The 19609-nt window shown below is 39.1% G+C and overlaps 1 protein-coding gene across 6 annotated transcripts in view; it reads left to right on the plus strand.

Annotated features, from left to right (window-relative positions):
- The window catches only part of ano6 (anoctamin 6), a 72235-nt gene extending 53118 nt beyond the window's left edge, over window positions 1-19117 (plus strand). For all 6 annotated transcript variants that reach the window (XM_069904131.1, XM_069904132.1, XM_069904128.1 and 3 more), the window contains 3 exons: window positions 6479-6690; window positions 9654-9759; window positions 15531-19117. In XM_069904131.1, the coding sequence (XP_069760232.1) occupies window positions 6479-6690; window positions 9654-9759; window positions 15531-15740 (528 nt within the window). In that variant the 3' untranslated portion in view covers window positions 15741-19117. The remainder of the gene's footprint in view (window positions 1-6478; window positions 6691-9653; window positions 9760-15530) is intronic.
- The last annotated feature ends 492 nt before the right edge of the window (window positions 19118-19609 follow it).

Here is a 19609-nt window from a genome sequence, read left to right on the forward strand (position 1 = left end):
AATAGGCCTACTCTTCATCAATTTCTTTTGTTCCAAGTAGTTTGAAATCCTTTCACCATAGAAAGGAAGTAGGCGAGAATCTTTATTCTTCCAAAATTCTCTTGAGTTAAGTTCCTTTCAATTTAATATTTCATCAATGACAGTCCTGCAGAAAATGTAGAGGGAAATAAATAAAATATAGTAAACCCCTCCCTGGTATCTGGCACCCACGGGGATTGGTAGAGACTGGATAAGTGAATTTGCCAGTTACTTCATAAGATTACAAGATAAAGGAACAGAAACAGGCCACTAGGCCATCGAGTCTGTTCCATAACTCTATGCTAAGCTGGATTATACTCACACCTAGTTCCAAATTTCAGCATTTTCCCCATATCCCTTGATACCCTTACTAATGAGATACTTGTGCATTTCCTGTTTAAATACTCCCAGTGATATGGCCTCCACTGCTTTGTGCGGCAGTGAGTTCCACAGATCCATGATCCTCTGAGTTCTTCCTCCTCTCTGTTTTAATTGGATGACTTCTAATTTTAAGACTATGACCCCTTGTCCTCGATTTACCCATCAAGGGAAACATCCGCATTTGCTCTGTCAAAACCTTTCAATATTTGAAATGCCTCTAAGAGATTCCCCCTCCCCTCCCCCATTCTCCTATACTCCAACGAATACAACCCAAGAGCTGTCAAATGCTCCCCATACGTCAGCCCCTGCATTCCAGGAATCATCCTAATAAATCTCCTCTGCACCCTCTCCAACAACATCACATCTTTTCTAAGGTAGGGGGCCCAAAACTGTACACAATACTCTAAATGGGGTTTCACCCCATTAACACCTTAGAGTCTCATTAACACCTCTCTACTCTTGTACACTGTACGTCTTGAAATGAATCCTAGCATTGCATTCGCCTTCTTCACTACTAATCCCACCTGGGCGTTAACTTTTAAATGACCCTGCACAAGGACACCCAGGTCTCTTTGCACCTCCAAGGATTGATTTTTCTCCCCATCCAGATAGTACTCTGCCTGTTTATTTCCACTGCCAAAATGTAGAGCCAAATAATTCTCAACATTGCACCTCATCTGCCATATTTTTGCCCAGTTTCCCAATCTGTCCATATCCCTCTGCAACTTTACGGTTTCTTCAACACTTCCTGCTCCGCCACCTGTCTTAGTGTCATCCGCAAATTTGGCCACAAAACCATTCATTCTACAATCCAAATCGTAATATATAAATTGTAACCACAGCGGCCCCAAGACCGACCCCTGCAGAACACCGCTTGTTACAGGTAGCCATCAGCCAATTTTCTAGACAGACTAATAGCATTCCTGTAATTCTATGGACCTTCCTCTTATTTATCAGTCTAACATGCGGCACCTTAACGAAAGCCTTTTGAAAATCCAAATATATAACATCTACAACCTCCCTTTTGTCTATCCTACCTGAGATTTCTTCAAAAAGTCCAATAGGTTAGTCAGGCTGGATCTAACCTTTAAAAAAACCATGCTGACGAGGACTAATCCTGTCATGCATTTACAGGTATTTCATAACTTCATCCTTAAGGATTGACTAATATTTTCCCAACCACTGATGTCAGACATAGGTCTATAGTTTTCTTTTTTCTGTTTCCCACCTTTCTTGAACAATGGAACCACATTTGCAACTTTCCAATCCCCTGGAACAACCCCAGAGACTATTGATATCTGGAAGATTGCCACCAATGGATCTACAATCTCCAAAGCCACTTTTTTCAAAACCCGCAGCTGTACCTCATCCGGGAGATTTATCTATCTTTAATCTATTCAATTTACCTAGCACAATTTCTCTAGTAATCTTAACTCTATTCCCTGAAGGAAGCCTCTGTCTGTCAGGGATATTACTAATGTCTTCCACAGTGAATACAGACGTAAAATATTGATTTAATTCTTCTGCCATATCTTTGTAACCCATTATAATTTCCCCAGCATCGTTTTCTATCGGTCCTGTCAACCTGTGTCTCTCTTTTATTCTTTATATGTTTTAAAAAAACTCAGTATCTTTTTTAATATTGTTTGCCAATCTCCTTAACATTGCGTGGATTGGCAAACTGACTGCTGGTTTGGGTGGGGGGAAGGGGATGCCAATTTAAGCTTTCATACTTATTACCAATTTACTTTCTGCAGTTTTTTTTTTCCAGTTGCTTGAGGCTGCTGGTTGCTTGAATTCTAGATTATTGGGATTTTACTGTAAATCTGTTAATCTAACCTCCATTGCAGACTCAATAATTAAAAAAGGAGTGACTGAATATTCCTTGATTTGAGAGAGACAAAATCTTTTTAATAGAGTTTTACAGCACAGAAGCAGACCTTTTGGCCCAACTTGCCAAGCAAGTTGTCTAACTAAGCCTTTGTTTGGCCTTTATCCCCCTAAATCTTTCCTGTCCATGTACTTGCCTAAATATTTTTATAAACATTGCCATTGTACCTGCCTCAACCACTTACTCTGGCATCTCATTCCACATAGTCACCACCCAGTGTGTGTAAAAGGTGTCCTTTGGGTTCCTTTTAAATCTTTCCTCTCTCAATTTAAATCTGTGCCCTCTAATTTTAGACTCCCCTCCCAATGGAAAAAAAGACCTTGTCCATTCCCTTCATGATTTTATAAGCCCTTCCCCTTACCCTCCTAAACTCCAGAGAGAAATCTCAGCTTTTCCAATCTTGAAATTCAAGCCTAGCAGTCCTGATAACATCCTCATTCATCTTTTCTGCACTGTTTCCATGTTAAATATCTGTTCTATATCTGAGGACTTGCACAGAATTTGTTGAAGAGATGATTAAATTGATGGACAGGGAATGGAAGTCTAGAAAAACTTGATTTAGTCTGTAATAAGGCAATTAATTAAAGTAGAAGCTCAATGAATTGAAGGCAAATTATTGATCTGGTTAGGAAATTCACAGTGGCAAGAAACAGCAGGGTTTATGCACAAGTGCTTTTAATGATCAGAATGTGAATAATGGTCTTTTGCAATGATTTGTGTTGGGTCTTAAGTATTCATATAACCATTTAAAAATGATTTGCGATTGAAATATATAGGTTGGGCTGCTTCTGCTTTTCTAATTATTTTGCTAACACAAAAATATGGTGGCAGTAATATTGTAAGTAATGTTGACAGCAACTTTAATTTGCAGAGATATTGTTTAAATACAAGAGGAAAGATTTGTCAATTGGTTTTCAAACAAGACAAATAGGTGGTTGTCCTCTTTCAATCTAAAAACAGAATAATTACTACATTTTGAGAAGCATGGATTTAGTTCCAAAACTACTTGCAGCCCATGCCCACAGTTCATAAGAATTTCTTGGATGGGTACAGAACATAATAAAATGCATAGATACCTTGATGAAGACCTCAAGCCTGAAATGTTATTTATGTACCTTTATATATAAAGTACTCTGACCTGTGTGTTTTTCCTTCAATCGCAGGGTCTGCAGACTTTTGTGTTTTACTCCTCTAGTAAAAAGTGTATTGAAATGCCTTTCCTATGAAGAGAACTACGTAGAAATTAGTTCCATTGAACCCTGCTTAGACAACGCTTGGAAAGACATTAATGATCATTGTAACCATATATTTGAAAGAGTGAAATTTTAGTTAAACAAAACTCGGAGCCACTAAATGTTGAGAGATTACACAAATAAGGGTTAAAAAATAGAAGTTAGAATGTGGAAGGGTGATGTGGTTGATATTTTTAAGCTAGGGTTGATAGGATAGCGTGGGAAGCACGAGATATAGCAGGTTTCCTATCTAGCTTCATTACGTAGATTACATCCTGACTTCCGTTGCTCTCAGTATGGAGTTTTTGTGTTCTCACTGTGACCATGTGAGTTTTTCCAGATCCCACGATTTCCTCACAAATTATTATTACTAGAGGATTATTACTAGTGAGTTGGGCGGCAAGGTGACGAAGGTGAAAGGAAGCAATGGGTATATAATGAAATTACTGGAGTCAATGAGAAAGGTACAGGAGAGACTTACCAGGATACCTCCTGGATTCAAGAGTAAGAGCCATAAGGAAATGTTGGACAAACTTAGATTGTCTGGAGTTTCAAAGGCTAAGGAGAGACGTGTATAAAATTCTGAGAGGCAGAGTAGACTTTTGTAAAGCACAAGAAGCTGCAGGCACCGTGGTTGAAGTAAAAACACAACACTGGAGAAACTCGGCAGGTCAAACAGTGTCCTTTATAGAGCTTAAGTTAGCGGACCAAATGGCCTCCTTCAACATTGCTTGAAAATCTGAGACAGATAACAAAAACGTGTTTCTGTTGGTTGGGGTGGCACTGAGCATATTATCTAAAATTTAAATTTGGATAATTTGAAAGTGAAATTTGGAAACATTTATATAGGCAAAGAATGGCAGACATCCAAACATTTTTTTTTTAACATTGATGCTATGTATTTGATCATTTTAAATTTAAGGATGATTTTTGTTCAACCACAAGTATGAAAGATAATAGGAACATGCAGGGTTATGAAGTACGGCCACAGATGATGGGATTGAATAAATTTTGGAAAAAGTACAAACTTTCTGCATGCAAATGCAGAGTGTACTCGTAGATAACAATGAAGATTGTTTAAAGATGCAATAGAATGTAGATCAACTGGAAAATTAGGGGGAGTGGTGCAAGATGAAATTTAATCCAGGCAAATGTGAGGTTATGGACTTTGGGAGGTGAAATTCTGTGAGGACATACAGTAAATGGCAGAAAGCTTGCGAGCATTGATGGACAAAGACCTTGAAATGCAAGTCCATAGCTCCTGCAAAGTAGCAACACTGGATAGTGAAAAAGGCATTGGGTCTGCTGGCTTTATAGGATGAGGCATAGAATATATGTTGGGATATCATGTTGCAGTTGTACAAAACATTCGTTGGTTGAGCCAACCATTCTTGTTGCCTCACTACAGGAAGGGTATAGTAACAAAAGGGGGAGAGAGAAAGAGAGTATACAAGTGATTTACCCTCTACACTTCACCCCCTCCCCCCACCCCATAAACTTCCAACTTAGTTTTTATAATTATAACTGACCCAAAGTGTTGACTGACCATTTTCAACCATGGATAGATATTACCTGACCCATTGTATTTCTAGCTTCTCATTGTTTGTTCACCAGAATGATTATCTGTTGTTTATTATTCTAACTGGAATGTGGGAGAGATAGAACATGGAACACTACAGCACAGCCCTCGATGTTGTGCCGACCTACATATTCCTACCCAAAAAAAACCCTTCCTCCCTTAACCCTCTTATTTTTCTTTCAGCCATGTGTCTGTCTAAGAGTCTCTCAAATTCCTCCACCACCATACCTGGCAAGCCATTCAAGACACCCACAACTCTATGTAAAAAAAACCAACCCTGATGTCTCCCCTAAACTTGCCTCCCTTCACTTTGTACAGATGTTCTCTGGTGTTTTCTGTTCCTGCACTGGGTAAAGGGCGCTGGTTCTCTACCTTATCTATGACTCTCAGAACCTTGTAGACCTCTCATTTTTATTTGCTCCAAAGAGAACAGTCTTAGCTCTGCTAACTTTGCCCTCATAAAATTTATTATGTGATAACCTCATAAAGGCATGGATAGAAGCTTTTTCCTTTCTATGGGAAGCAATCTAGAACTTAAGGGTGCAGGCTTAAGGTGAGGGGGAGGAATTTAAAGGAGATCTGTGAGGGTATGTTTTCAATACAGTGGGAAGCAAATATTTGAAGCAAGATGCAGGAGAATGTAGTGGGGGGAGATAAAGTTACAATATTTAAGAGACATTTGGACAGATAGAAAAGGATTCAAGGAGCTGGCCCAAATGTTGTCGAATGAGATAGCATATGGATGAGATGGGCAATTAGGGCCCCATCTCTGTCATACATTGCTATGGTTCTAAATGGCCCCATCCCATCCTTGTGATGTGTGCTGGAAAGGGGACACATGAATTTCCCACTGTTACCATATAACCATTTACGGAGCGGAAACAGGCCACGTTGGCCTTTTGAGTCCGCCCCGGTTCACTGATTTTGTGCGCCCTCTTCAGGCATTGGCGATTTTAAGTGTTGTGTATCTTTGAGAATTTTAACATCTATTCATAGGTCCTCTGTACTTTCGATGTGAAATCGCCTATTTAAATATTCAAAAACATTGGCTGTGTGGGAGAAGCTAGTGAGTGGCCGTGGACAATTACTTCTCAGACTGGAGGCCTGTGACACGGACAAGGTTCTCGTGGGCTCTGTTGCTTTCTGAAGCCGGCTTTTTTTTTGCCGAGAGCCGGGAAGAAGATTGAATGTCGAATACTCATAAAGTTTGCTTGCGAGGAATTATACTTAGGACATTATTCTCTTTGAGGTGTCCATTGTTTTATTAAATTTTTAAAAGACAAATTTTATAGAAAGAGATGGGTAAGCCATTTAAGTTCTATCATTTGTTTTCTAGTCGGTCATTTAAAATGACTTGTTTTTTATTTTGGTTTGCAGGCATTGATCATTGCATTTACTTCTGATATGATTCCTAGGCTGGTTTACTACTGGGCACTATCAATACAACCATATGGCGAGTATAGCAGCCCAACAATGCGCGGTTACATCAATAGCACCCTCTCTATTTTCCGAATCTCTGACTTCAGCAACATCAGCAAACCCATCAAATTCCCTTCGTGGTTTAACCCAGAAACTGATATCACATGCAGGTTAGTGCCTCTCTTATATAAAATAATCTACGCCCCCCCCCCCCAAAATTGCAGTAAATGCCGTCAATCTCATCCCATTGGCATTTGTGTGGCAGAAGAACATTGGAAAATAGCTGGTTGATTGGCCTCTCCATCCGTCCTCTCCACTCAATATGATCGCAGCTGATCTGCCCCAGGCAGATCTCCTCCTGGAGAAACAGCTCAAGGGAGATTGAGTGTTGTGGTTGTGGGAGATGGAAAATGAATCAGGCTGTCAGGTGGTGTTGGGGAAAGAGTTGAGAGTGATCGCAGTGTAGCTCAGAGGAAATAAGTGGTGGGTCAGAGATACTGGGTAGGGGATGGGGTCGAAGGGAAATATTCAAGTTTATTGTCACAAACATCATGATGCAGTGACCGGGGTTGTTTTGTGAGCAGTTAAGTTAGACACTGCGTGGTAAAACACAGCACAAGTGTGCAGAGTTAGAGAGAGAGTTTTGGGTATGGAGAAAGTAAATTTAAGCAGTTAGAGCGAGTAATCTTAAAAGTGAGAGAGCAAAAGGATAGAGTAGATCTGCTGGAACAGCATGCAAAGGGTCTCCACACTGATGGGTTCAGAGAGGAGATGGGGTGCTTCCAGGTGAGCATCTTTAACTGAGGAGAAATATTCCTCAGCAACCAGATGGCTTTGAAAGGTATTATGCCTGATGGATTTGGCTTTTTTATTTCATTTCCTTTTACTTATCAGGTATCCGGAGGCCAGATTCATGGGCCAAAATTAGTTCAATATAGAACTCTAAAAATAAGAGCACACAGATCCTTTGAATTAGATAAGATTACCATTTCAGATTTTTAATCTCTTTGAGCTCTCATTAAAGCCAGTTCAATCATTTAAGTTTTGAAAATGTTCCCTCCAAGTGCTGATAAGCTTATTGGCTACTGCTAATTATCCCTTGGTAATTGAAAAAAAATCAAAAAGGAAAGTTGAAGGGCAAATGTGGGAGAAAATATAGTATTGGAGTGTATGAAAATATGGAGAAGGGGAAGTGGACTACTGATGGGACTGCTTCTTGTGAGCTAGAATGGACTCAGTGGGCTGAATGGTCTCCACTTCTGTTGTTGTAACAAGGTAAGTGAAGAACGTATGTTTTTTTTCTTCCTGATCAACGTGAACACAATACCTGTAAATTTAGAAATACAGCACTCCAACAGACCCTTCCTGCCCATGAACCCATGCCGCCCAATTACACCCAATTGACTCCAACATGTTTTGAAGGGTGGGAGGAAATGGGAGCATCTGCAGGAAACCCACACAGATACGGGGAGAACGTACAAACTCCTTATAGACAGCACTGGATCTGAAACTGGGTCATTGATGGTATAACAGCGTTGCTCTAACTGCTACACTAACCGTGCCATCCCAACCATATTTAGACAACCCTATTATCAATGCAAACATAAATGGAGCTACCAATATACTTAGAATAAAATCACATAGCAGATTACTCTGAGGTTTCCTTATGTGTCAGACAACAAATGGCCTCCCTCTGAAAATATTAAAAACTAAACTACTTTTTTCAGTTAAACAGATAGGTATTGAATGGAGTTATATGAAAATGAAAGATATAATACAGTTGTGCAATGAAGAATGATAATTTATTTTCCCATTTTTTTCCACCCATCTTTTCCTCCTCCATTGATTGCAATTCTTACCACAACTGGTGCAAATACGAACTTGTAATTTTTCACATTTAAGGGGGCACAGTTAGCGGAATGCTGTTCCAGCACCAGGGACCAGGATTTGTAAGGAGTTTGCACATTCTCCATGTCTGCATGGGTTTCCTTCAGGTGCTTCAAAACATACCAGGGTTGTAGGTCAATTGAGTGCAGTCGGGCGGCACAGACTTGTGAGCTGAAAGGGCCTGTTACCGTGCTCTATGTATTTTTAAAATTTTCAATTTTATTAATATCAAACTGAATATTTTCATGAGACAGAAAAATAGGTCTGGGATTCCATCAGATGGATTCAGCATTCATTATGGGCAAGTAATCCCGAGGAACCTTCAGTTCTCTAGATAGCAGGAATGCATGTTGAGAATTCTAATGGAATGGTCTTCTTAAAGAAAGCCAAGATGTTGAATGAATCCTGGGGACTAATTCAGTGTCACATTACTGTAACATTGAGTCTACAAGGCAGAGAGCATCTAATTTTGACATGGTCTAAATTGCTTTACAGTATTGTTGTAAAAGCAATGGTCTGAAATGTCCTTTGAAAGGCCAGGAACTCCCACCTAAGTATGTATGGGAGCACAGGTCCCAAGTTTATGCATGGCTGGGTGCTGCTGTCATACCCCCGTGCTCTGACACTGGACTCGATACACGTTCAATGATTCCATTTCAGTGAGCAAGATTCAAACTTACAGACATTGTATTTAATTCATGCTTTAGCTGTATGAAATTAAATATTAATATTTATTTAAAATAATATTTGTTAAATGATTTTGAATTCAAGCTGTTTGACACCTTTAAAATCAACTGGAGGCATGGTTTAATTGCTCGAAGCATTTTGGTGGAATGGATAGTTTGCCCTCAAAATATTAATCAAGTGGGAAGCTAGCTTCAATCCAGGTATTTCAGCCAGGAACCTAGGAGTGGATTTAATAGGTAGTCACCTAGTGAGTTGGGCAGTGACTAGATTTGCACCAATTTCAATTTGTTATTTTCTTTGAGCTTTTCATCAGCTCTAACTGGTAACAAACTTGCAATGCAATTGTGAACCAAAATAAATTGATTCTCCGAACCAAACCGGAGGAGGTTTGGATATTTTGTCCTATAACCAGTTTGATTATGCATACACTTCTATGGTTTTAATCATCATTTTCATTACTTACAGTATTTGATATTATGCTTTTTCATATGGAAAGAGATTATTGGTGTAACATTGCAAAAGCATTTGAATTGATCTAGCGGCTTTCATTCTGTGGTAGATATCGTGACCTCAGATATCCTCCTGGACATCCCCTGGAATATCACCACAGCCTTTATTTCTGGCATATAATGGCTGCTAAGCTCGCGTTTATTATTGTTACTGAGGTAAGGAGTATTTCTGCTTACATTTACATGATTAATAACTGTAGTTTAATGAATTATGTTTCAATAAGTGAAACAGCTCGCATTGCAATTGAAAGCCTTTCACATATCGAAGGAAATATGTGTGTCTGTCTGTCAGTAAAAGAATATTTTCATCCTCTTGGTGGCAGCATATTATGTCTGGGAAAAAAATGTATTCCTTTGAACTATAAATATTATTTTGCATTTGAAATCATTTTTGACATGCAAGTCAAAAAGAGTGAGTGAAACATAAGTCTGCAATGCTGTTATTGGGGTTAAAAACACAGAAATGCTGCAGGAATTCAGGAGGCCTTGCAGCGTCCATAGGAGGTAAAGATATATCACCGACGATTAAGGAACACTGAGGAAGGGCTCACTCCCGAAATGTCAGTAATATATAATTACCTCCTAAGTACTCTCAGACCTGCTGAGTTCCTCAAGCATTTCTGTGTTTTTATTATATTTTAACAGCAGTCACTGTTGTCTACTGCCTCAAATTAGTGGTGTGTTTAAGACTGACGGATGTGCAATGTAGAAATAAATATCATTTAATACATAACAAAATATAATTTAAATATGGGTATGTTTACATATAGTACAGGAAGCAGAGACTTTTATTTGATTAGCGGCGAGATGGACATTTTATGGAAACTGTGAATGGGTTCATCTACTTTAATTTAATACCTCATGCTAGGAGATGTACACCACTAGGATCAGCGTCAACTAACTACCTTGATTTTCCCTCAAGTAATTACGAATGTATGAATTTGGAGGAGTGGACCAAAGTCTCTCATGCTTGTGCCACTATTTAAAAGGTCACGTTAATCTGATTGGAAAACTCAACTCACCATTCTAGTCTCTGCAGAGTAGCCTTTCTTTCCTCCCCCCCCTCCACATTATGAGTATTCAAACACCCCGTTTCCATCACCCTTTGAAGAAAGGAGTTCTAAGCATTATTCAAGAGTAAAATGATTGCCTCACCTTTGCCTTAAGTGGGTGATCACTTATTTTTTATGAGCAGCCCTTGATTTTTAGATTCTCCCACAAGAAAACAATATATATTCTGCACATTCACCCTGTCGATCAAGATCCCTCACTGTTGTATATGTCTTTTTTGAAATGTGATTGAATTATTTTAAATTTCTGATGATTCCATTTTATTGATTTTTTTTCTCCCTCTTCATTATAAAAAGGTAACCTTGTTTGAAGGAGGGGTTAGATTCGATTAATTTAGTTCATTAGTTTTTTTCTCTTTTTTAAATTTTAACATAACAGTCCAATTTATGGGGTTGACATGCATGCATACATTATGTCTATCACTAGATTGAGTTATTACAAGTAACTATGCTAAAATAGTCCATCGGGCCGGGCCGGGCTACGGGGAATCGGAGCTGTGTTACTGCGGGGTGCTAAAAAAAACAAGTAACTATAAATATAGTTATGTGTTTTTTATTTACTCATTATTTTTTCTCCTTTTTTATGTATTTACTTGTATGCAATTAATTTATTATGTATATTAAACTCAATAAAAAGAGAATAGAAGAAAGAAGCAAAGGGGTGGAATGAAAACCGTCAGTTCTTCACAATGCTAAGAGAGTACAGCACCATGTCCTGTTCTAAGCAGGGAGTTATTCCCCTATTGCCAGCCAAGTCAAGTGAGGAACACTAACTACAAGTAATGACTGCTAGGCAGCTTACTTGGAAAATTACTACACTTCCTCGTCATCTGCACAAATCCTTCCCACACTTGCTGCGACACCACTTTCCTCTGATGCTTCTTTTGTTGTCTTCATCCCGGCCCAAAGACTTCCGAACGTGGATCACCACCCACCCTTGACATTGAGGTGTACAGTTGTCCTGCCCCTAATGTGTTTTTGCAAAGAACAGCATGCTGGATTAAAGTCTCTTGGACCAGATTGGCTGGGCTCTGTGTGGGGCCTTGTGTGGCATAATCATTTTACAAAGCCTGTCCAAAAACTGCTGATTACGGACACCCCAGGTCTCCCACTTGTCAAAGTGATGATTCGTTTCTCACTGCTTCAGAGTCTATAACATTCAGAAACACTCCAAAACTATTAGAAAAAAATGAACAAGTAGACATGAAATCACCTAAAAATACCTTTGAAGCTTTACTGCTAACACAAACGGGTGTTTGGAAAGATGCAGAAGAGATTCGCCCTGGATAATATAAATGAATGAAAAGAAAACTGAATTTGGTCAGAAATCTCTATTTCTATGTTCTGCACAGAGATCCGAAGAGCATGGAGTTGTTAATTCCAACAGCACTTAAATTGAAGAAATTGGTTCACCTGGTGAGGTGAAGGGAGATTTTATAATTGTAAGGAAGGAAAGGTAACTTGCAGTTTTATGAAGTATTTGTTGTGGAGTCATCCAGCATGTAACAGGCTTAGCGGTTAGACCAATGCCTTTAGAGCGCCAGCAATCGGGACCAGGCTTCGGATCTTGTTCTGCCTGTAAGGAATTTGTACGTTCTCCCCGTGTCTGCGTGGGTTTTCCCCGGGGACTCCAGTTTCCTCCCACCATTCAAAATGTACCAGGGGTTGAAGATCAATTGGGCAGCACGGATTCATGGGCCAAAATGGCCCGTTACCGTGCTGTATGTCTAAATTAAAAAGTTAAATTTAAAACTCGAGAGCTTGAATTAAAGTGAGTCTGGACAGGCTGACTCTTTATTCCTTGGGGTGTCGGAGGCTGGGGAGTGATTTTATGGAAGTTTCTAAAAGTCATGAAGGGCTCAGATAAAGTGAATGTTCAACATCTTTTTTCCCAGGATAGATGATTCAAGAACTAGAAGACATAGGTTTTACATTGGAGGGGAGAGATTTAAGCGGGACTTGAGGGGCATCCTTTTTCACTGAGAAGATAGTCTGTATCTGAAATAACCTGTCAAGGAAGCCATAGAAATGGGTACAATTTCAACATTTAAAGTGTATTTCTTTTTAAAATATTTTCTTGAGTTTAACATAGAACCATAGAAACAGAATTCATTTGTATGCAAATAACCATGCAGAAAAAAAAGTACAGTACAACTCCAATTATGCTAAATGGTCAGGACTGGGCCTATGTCGGATAAACATTTTTTTTGGAGAACTGGTCATTTTTTTTAAAAACAGCCCAGCAGCCACAGACAATCACTTGCAACAGAATTTAAACAGCAACAAACAACAAGGGAAGGCTCTTTAAGTATTAAAATAAAATTAATTCTCACCCTAAAAATGCTGCTGATCACTGCAGCCGATTCCCGACACGTACCCTCTGCTGGTGCTGATCCCCAGGGAGACATCCCAGGTCACTGGTACACTCACTAGTGAGTCAACGGGCTTCTCTCTCCCTGGTCATCAGCTCCCAATGCTGGAGTCCCAACTATGAATCCTTGCCTAGGCCTCCCACACCCTCACACCTGGGAGTCCAGTGTGCATGTGTGGTAGTAGGCCGAGGAGAGGGTTCGGAGTTGGTGTCGGCAAATTCTGCGGTGCTGAGGAGGGAGGGGAGGAGAGGGGACACCACTGAGCCCGAGATCCCGCTCCTGCCCAGGAGCCTGAGGTCCCACTCCTGCCTGGGAGGCCGTCAGGATGAGGGATTCTTCCGACCGCTTGCGGCTGGGAGACAGTGGTATACAGTTTGAGAGGGAGAGTTGTAGAGAAAATTGATAGGGGAAGGTAAAGAAGAAACTTAAAGAGAGAGGGGAGGGAGTTACCTGAAACTAGGACAATCGTTGTTCTAATTTCATGTTGGGTGAATTTTTTTCAACCTGTAAGGTCAGTTCAGCTCCAAAAAAATTTCAGATAAATGAGGATTTTGGAAAATCCAATTTTGGATAATTGAAAAGATTTTGGATTTCTGATTTGTTTCAGATATCCTCATTTATCTGAAATCTTTTTAAAATTTTCAGATAAATGAGGATTTCGGAGAAACTGATTTTGGATAATCGGAGTTCTGTCAATATAATATTTAGACAGATATAATTGATAGGCAAAATTTACAAGGATATGGAGGCCATACAGGAAAATGGGGCTATTACCTGCTGGATGACTCCACAACAATTACTTCATAAAACTGCAAGTTACCTTTCCTTCCTTGCAATTATAAAATCTCCCTTCACCCCACCAGGTCTAGGGCCCATGAACTGATTACCCCAGTTTATATGCTGTTGGAATTAACGTCTGTGTTCTTTTGATCTCTGTGCAGAGCATAGTGATAGAGATTTCTGAGTAAATTCAGTTTTTATTTCATACATACATTCATTCATACTCCTAGACAAGCAGGAAATTATGTAGACGTTGCCTGCAGTTTATGGTGCAATGTGGGCCAATTTTTAAAGCTATGTAGTTTTGAATGTATCTGTCAGCACAGTTTCTCCTCTTTTTTTCTTCACTGGTCATAGCGAGAGAGGACTTGATAAAGCAGAGAAGCTGAATGGATCTCCCTGCTGGGCTACATTCAATGTGAAATATCATTTGAATTTGACAGGACACAATGCCTATGTGACTTTTGGGCTAACTCGTTAGGAGGAGCAATGTTTGGTGTGAAGACATCAACCACAGAGTGATGAGTGCAAGATAAGTCCCTGTTCTGGTCACCCAGCTATAAGAAGGATGTCATTAAAGTGGAAAGAGAGCAGAAAAGATTCAGGAAGATGTCACTGGGCTTAAGGGTCGCTTTAACAGGAGAGCATCAGAACATAAAAAATAAGAGTAGCAATAGGGCCATCCGGCCCATCGAGCCTGCTCTGCCATTCAATGAGATCATGGCTGATCTAATGATAGGCTCATCTCCACCTACCTGCCTTTTTCCCATATCCCTTAATTCCCCTACTCCATAAAAAATCTACCCAACCTCATCTTAAATATATTTACTGAGGTCGCCTCCACTGTTTCAAGGGACAGCGAATTCCACAGATTCGCCACCCTCTGGGAAAAACAGTTCCTCCTCATCTCTATCTTGAGGCTATGCCCCCCAGTTCTGGTCTTCCCCATCAATGGAAACAAATTGCCTACCTATATCTTATTTATGCCTTTCATAATTCTATAAGATCCCATCTCATTCCAGAGAGTAGAGTCCCAGATGACTCAATCTCTCTTTGTAGGCTAAGCCCCTCATCTCTAGAAACAACCTAGTGAACCTCCTCTGCACCTCCTCCCAAAGCCAGTACATGACCTTCCTCAAGTAAGGAGGCCAGAACTGCATACAGTATTCCAGATGTGGCCCCAACCGTACCTTGTACAGTTGCATCTTAATCTCCCTTCTCCTATAGCAATGATGTCCAACATTCCATTTGCCTTATTAACAGCCTGCTGCACCTGTAAACCAACCTTTTGTGATTCATGCACAAGCACTCCCAAGTCCTTCTTCACGGCAGCATGTTGCAATCGCTTGTCATTTAAATAATACTCTGAGCCATTTTTTCTTCTAAAATGGATAACCTCACATTTCACAATATTGTACTCCATCTGCCAGACCTTTGACACTCACTTAACTTCTCTATATCTCTCTGCAGACTCTCCGTATCCTCTGCACAATTTGCTTTTCCACTCAAAAAGGTGCTTTTCCTGAGTATAGAGAGACTCTATTTTCCACTAGAGTGCAGGGGGCTGTGAATTTATTAAGGTATATAAAATCTTGAATTGGTGGAGATATGTTAAATTTGACTGTCTAACTAGAGAACATCGATTCACTAGCATTACTAAAAAACAAGCAGTTTTTAATTGTGATTCATTTTTGTAATTTTTCAGCATATCGTGTTTGGGGTGAAATTCCTTGTCTCATATGTGATACCTGATGTTCCGGAGCACATTAAAGAGCAAATTAAACGTGAGAAGTACTTAACCCAGAAGATTCTGCACGAATCTCAACTTACAACTTGGCACAAAAAAATGACAGATGCAACCAGTAGCTTATTGAAAGGTTCAGTAAGGCTGACAACCAAAGACACGGACATTTAAATAACTGTTGTACAAAACTTATCTTTGAAATGTTAACTGGTATACCCCATTTTACGAATTCTCGCTTTACGAAAATTAACTTTTATGAAGAAACCTGTGTTTGTTTTTTTTTAAAAGATTTGAGTGGGTTTTCGCTTTTACGAAAATTAGCCTCCAATAGTAGTGAATGGTCTTCGCTTTACGCCATTTTGGCTCATGAAAGGTTTCATACGAACACACTAGTTTCATAAAGCAGGGTATACCCAAATCTGTTTTCTAACAGAGTTCTTTTTAGTTACATTGTATATAAATCTGTAAAGGTCTTGTGTTTTGTTTTCTATTTGCTCCACTGAATTTTATCTTGTGTTACATTTAAACTACATAGTTGTTCAAGCAGTTTCAGTCATCCAAAAAAAAACGCTATTTGCTATTACTGCATTTCACCTGTGGCATGGTTAGCACGGCAGTTAGTGTCACACTATTACAGCACCAGTGACCGGGGTTCGAATCCAGCACAGGCTGGAAAAAATTGGTGAATTCTTCCCCCCCCCCCCCACCACCACCGTGACCACGCACATTCCAAAGCCACACGGGGTTAATTGGTGTATTTGGGGGGCATGGGCTGAATGCCTACATTTTTTTTAAAAAGTCAAACAATATTAGAACTCATTTCTAAATAGGGGAAATTATTGTACCAATAGGAAGGACAAATGTAGATAATAGTTCCATATCTTCTGATACATGAGGGGAAAAAAATTATAACATTCCCATGTATCATTCAGATGATGTGCCAGTAAACATTTGGGAGGATTTCTTTGAGTTTACGGACCAGGGTGCCTTCGGTTCTCTGTGGTTAGTAAGGGATTACTTAAGGAGGTTTGTGAGTGGAAAGAAAAAGGTGAGAACCACGGCACTAAGTAAAGTTCTGGGAGAAGGCTGATTATACTTACTGTTGTCTACACTTCAATACAAATCCTGCCATATGTTGAAATTCTGGAGGGAAGAATAATTCCATTATTTCATAAACATGCCAAAATAGGTGACCATTTGATGGCTACACTTATTTTGATTATAGGACACAATATGGTCACAAATTTTAAGGTGATTACCATGCTGTTGTGCAATTTCCCTGGGGCTCTTTGAAACCCAAAGAGGTTTAAACCACGTTGGTTACACCTTTGAGCTACTCTGAAGGCAACATATGATTTCCTGTCATTTTAATTGGCACCAAGAATTCAACAGGTTGCCCCTGGAATCTGGTGGAATTTCGAAAGATCAGGTGGGCATTGAAATTTTCACTCACATTTATGCCCAGACAGTAGAGAACAAGGGATAGGAGTGGGAACACCTCAACCTACCTTTATCATGGCTGAAATTCTACCTCAGCATTTAAAATTGCCTGCTCATGTACACTGATACCCTCAATGTCCAAAAATCTTTTGTTGGTTCTTTAATATATTTAATGACCAACCATAGGATGGAGAATTCCAAATATTTACAATCATCTCAGTGAAGGATTTCCTCCTCTTCTCTTTTCCAAGTAATTGTCTGCTTATTCTGTGTCCATAGCCTGAATTTTCATCTCTTAAATTATGAGATTTTTAATCTGTGTGAAGGAATTTAAGTGCCCAGTGACCAGCAGTAATATTGCTGATGTAATTGAAATAGTATTTAAGCAGGGTGACATGGTTGGTATAGCAGCCAGTGTAACATTATTACATTGCTAGCAACCCGGGTTTTAATCTGGCTCTGCCTGAAAGGAGTTTCTGCATTCTCTCCATGTCTGAGTGGGTTTCCTCCAGGTGTTCCAGTTTCCTCCACCTTTCCAAATATTCAGGGGTTGTAAGTCAATTGTAGCACAAACTTGTGGGCTGGAAGAGCCTGCTACTGTGCTGTATGTCTAAATTTTAAAAATTTTAAAAGAATAACAAAGCACTTCTCTGAGGGTAATACTTGGTGTCCTAAATTACTTTATAATTTTTTTTTGTACTCTTGCTATCTGAGCATCAATCCGTCTACTGACAACTCTCCTCCCAATGTAAAATTATGTTTGTAAAAAAGGACCAAAATATGTGCATTAAAAAATGTTTAAAATGTAAGAATCATGAGAAAGCTGATTAAAATTGACACATTGAAATATTAGACCAAACTTACAATTATTTCTGAAGAAATAATTTTAAAAACAACTAACCAAAGAAACAATCAAAGCAATGGATTTATGCAGAGATTCTTTAACTTGTTTGTCATCACCTGACAGAAAGCCCATGGATGCTTCTGCAGATGATCTGCCAAACTTGTTTGTGAGAATGACAAACTTGCGGAAATTAATTCCTGATTAATGTTTCTTCCTGGGAGAATTTGAGAGGACTGATTACAATATCCTACCAAAAGTATTGAATTGAATTTTACTGGCCACATTAAATTTGTTTCAAATGCATTGATTACCGCGATGAAAGATGATCAATGAACATCTCAGATCCACTGTATTGTACTTACAAAATGTCAGTTGACGTGAAGCTGGATATGGGACATATAGAAAAACCAGCAAGAGACCATGATATATAATTAAAGGCTTCCAGAACCAAAATAGATTCCATCCAAAGCCAAGTGATTCCCAGGAAATATGTGGACTTCCTGTCCAGGTGATTGGGTAAATGGGAGCTTCCATACATTAATTCCACAATCCTCATTTAATAAGATTCCTCAGTTACTGGAGGACAACCAATCCCTCTCTCGGAGTGTTAATCAATTCACTCTTTTTAATGGTGGTTAATGTTAAGCGAAATAGGACAATCACACTTCTGTTTTTTAAAAAAAACTGGTTAACGTGAAATATTTACCTGAAAGGAAATGATCTGCGAATAATTCTCAGTACATTCTTTTGCTCCGAATGTCAAAATACATATCCATGCACTGTATGCCTTTTGCTTGTAACTTTGTATTGTACTGAATAATGAAATAACATTTGTATCTTTGTTTTTTTTTTGACTACAAGTAGCACAAATATTTTTTCATTATAAAATTATGTTTCCAAATAAGTGAATTAAGGCAAATCAATGTTAAATGTGTTAACTACATCATTAAAAGTGTAATTCCATAAATATTTATGCCACTATTGACGTTGCCTGTTTGGCAACAATAGCATGCATTTTTATAATTCTATATGGTAATTAAAACAAGTATTTTTTTATCCATTCAGGAGAAACTTTGCCAAATGTATTATACCATCAAATGGAGTGGGGTAACAAAATTTGGAAAAATACTAAATGAATGGCTTGAGCATAGCATTTACTGCGAGTATCATTTGTGACTGTGAAGTACAGGACAATCTTTCATCAGTATGCTACTGTAACATGTACTCTTTTTATAATTAAAGATTTTTTAACGTTTTAAAATAAGTTCAATCCAAAACAAAGTGATTCTGAGGAAATATGCGCACTTCCTGTTCAGGCGATTGGGTACTATTCAAGGCAACGGGAGCTTCCATACATTAGTTCCACAGTCCCCATTTCATCAAAATCCTCAGTTCCTGGAGGACGACCATCCTTCAAGAAAAGTAGCATCTGTTGCTTGTTTTCCTCTCCTTTCTTTCTTTCCACATCCAGCTAACACCTTTTGTCTGTTGGACTGTACTCCTACTCCCTTCATTCTTCCCTTCACCCCAGCCTTTTAAATCAGTTGCCTGCCTGCTTTTTACTCGTATCAGGTTCAGACCTGAAACACTAGTTCTATTCCTTTACCTCTTCTGGACGCTGCGAGACCGGCTGAGCTCCTCCAGTGTGTTTACTACAGACTTTCGTGTTTCACTAGCATCTGATTGTCACCAAATCATCAATAGCTAGAAATTCTCGAGACCACTCTTTTTGATTCACCTTAAGGGTTCCACTTAC

This window comes from Narcine bancroftii, chromosome 11 (genome assembly GCF_036971445.1).
Source record: "Narcine bancroftii isolate sNarBan1 chromosome 11, sNarBan1.hap1, whole genome shotgun sequence".
Lineage (NCBI taxonomy): Eukaryota > Metazoa > Chordata > Chondrichthyes > Torpediniformes > Narcinidae > Narcine > Narcine bancroftii.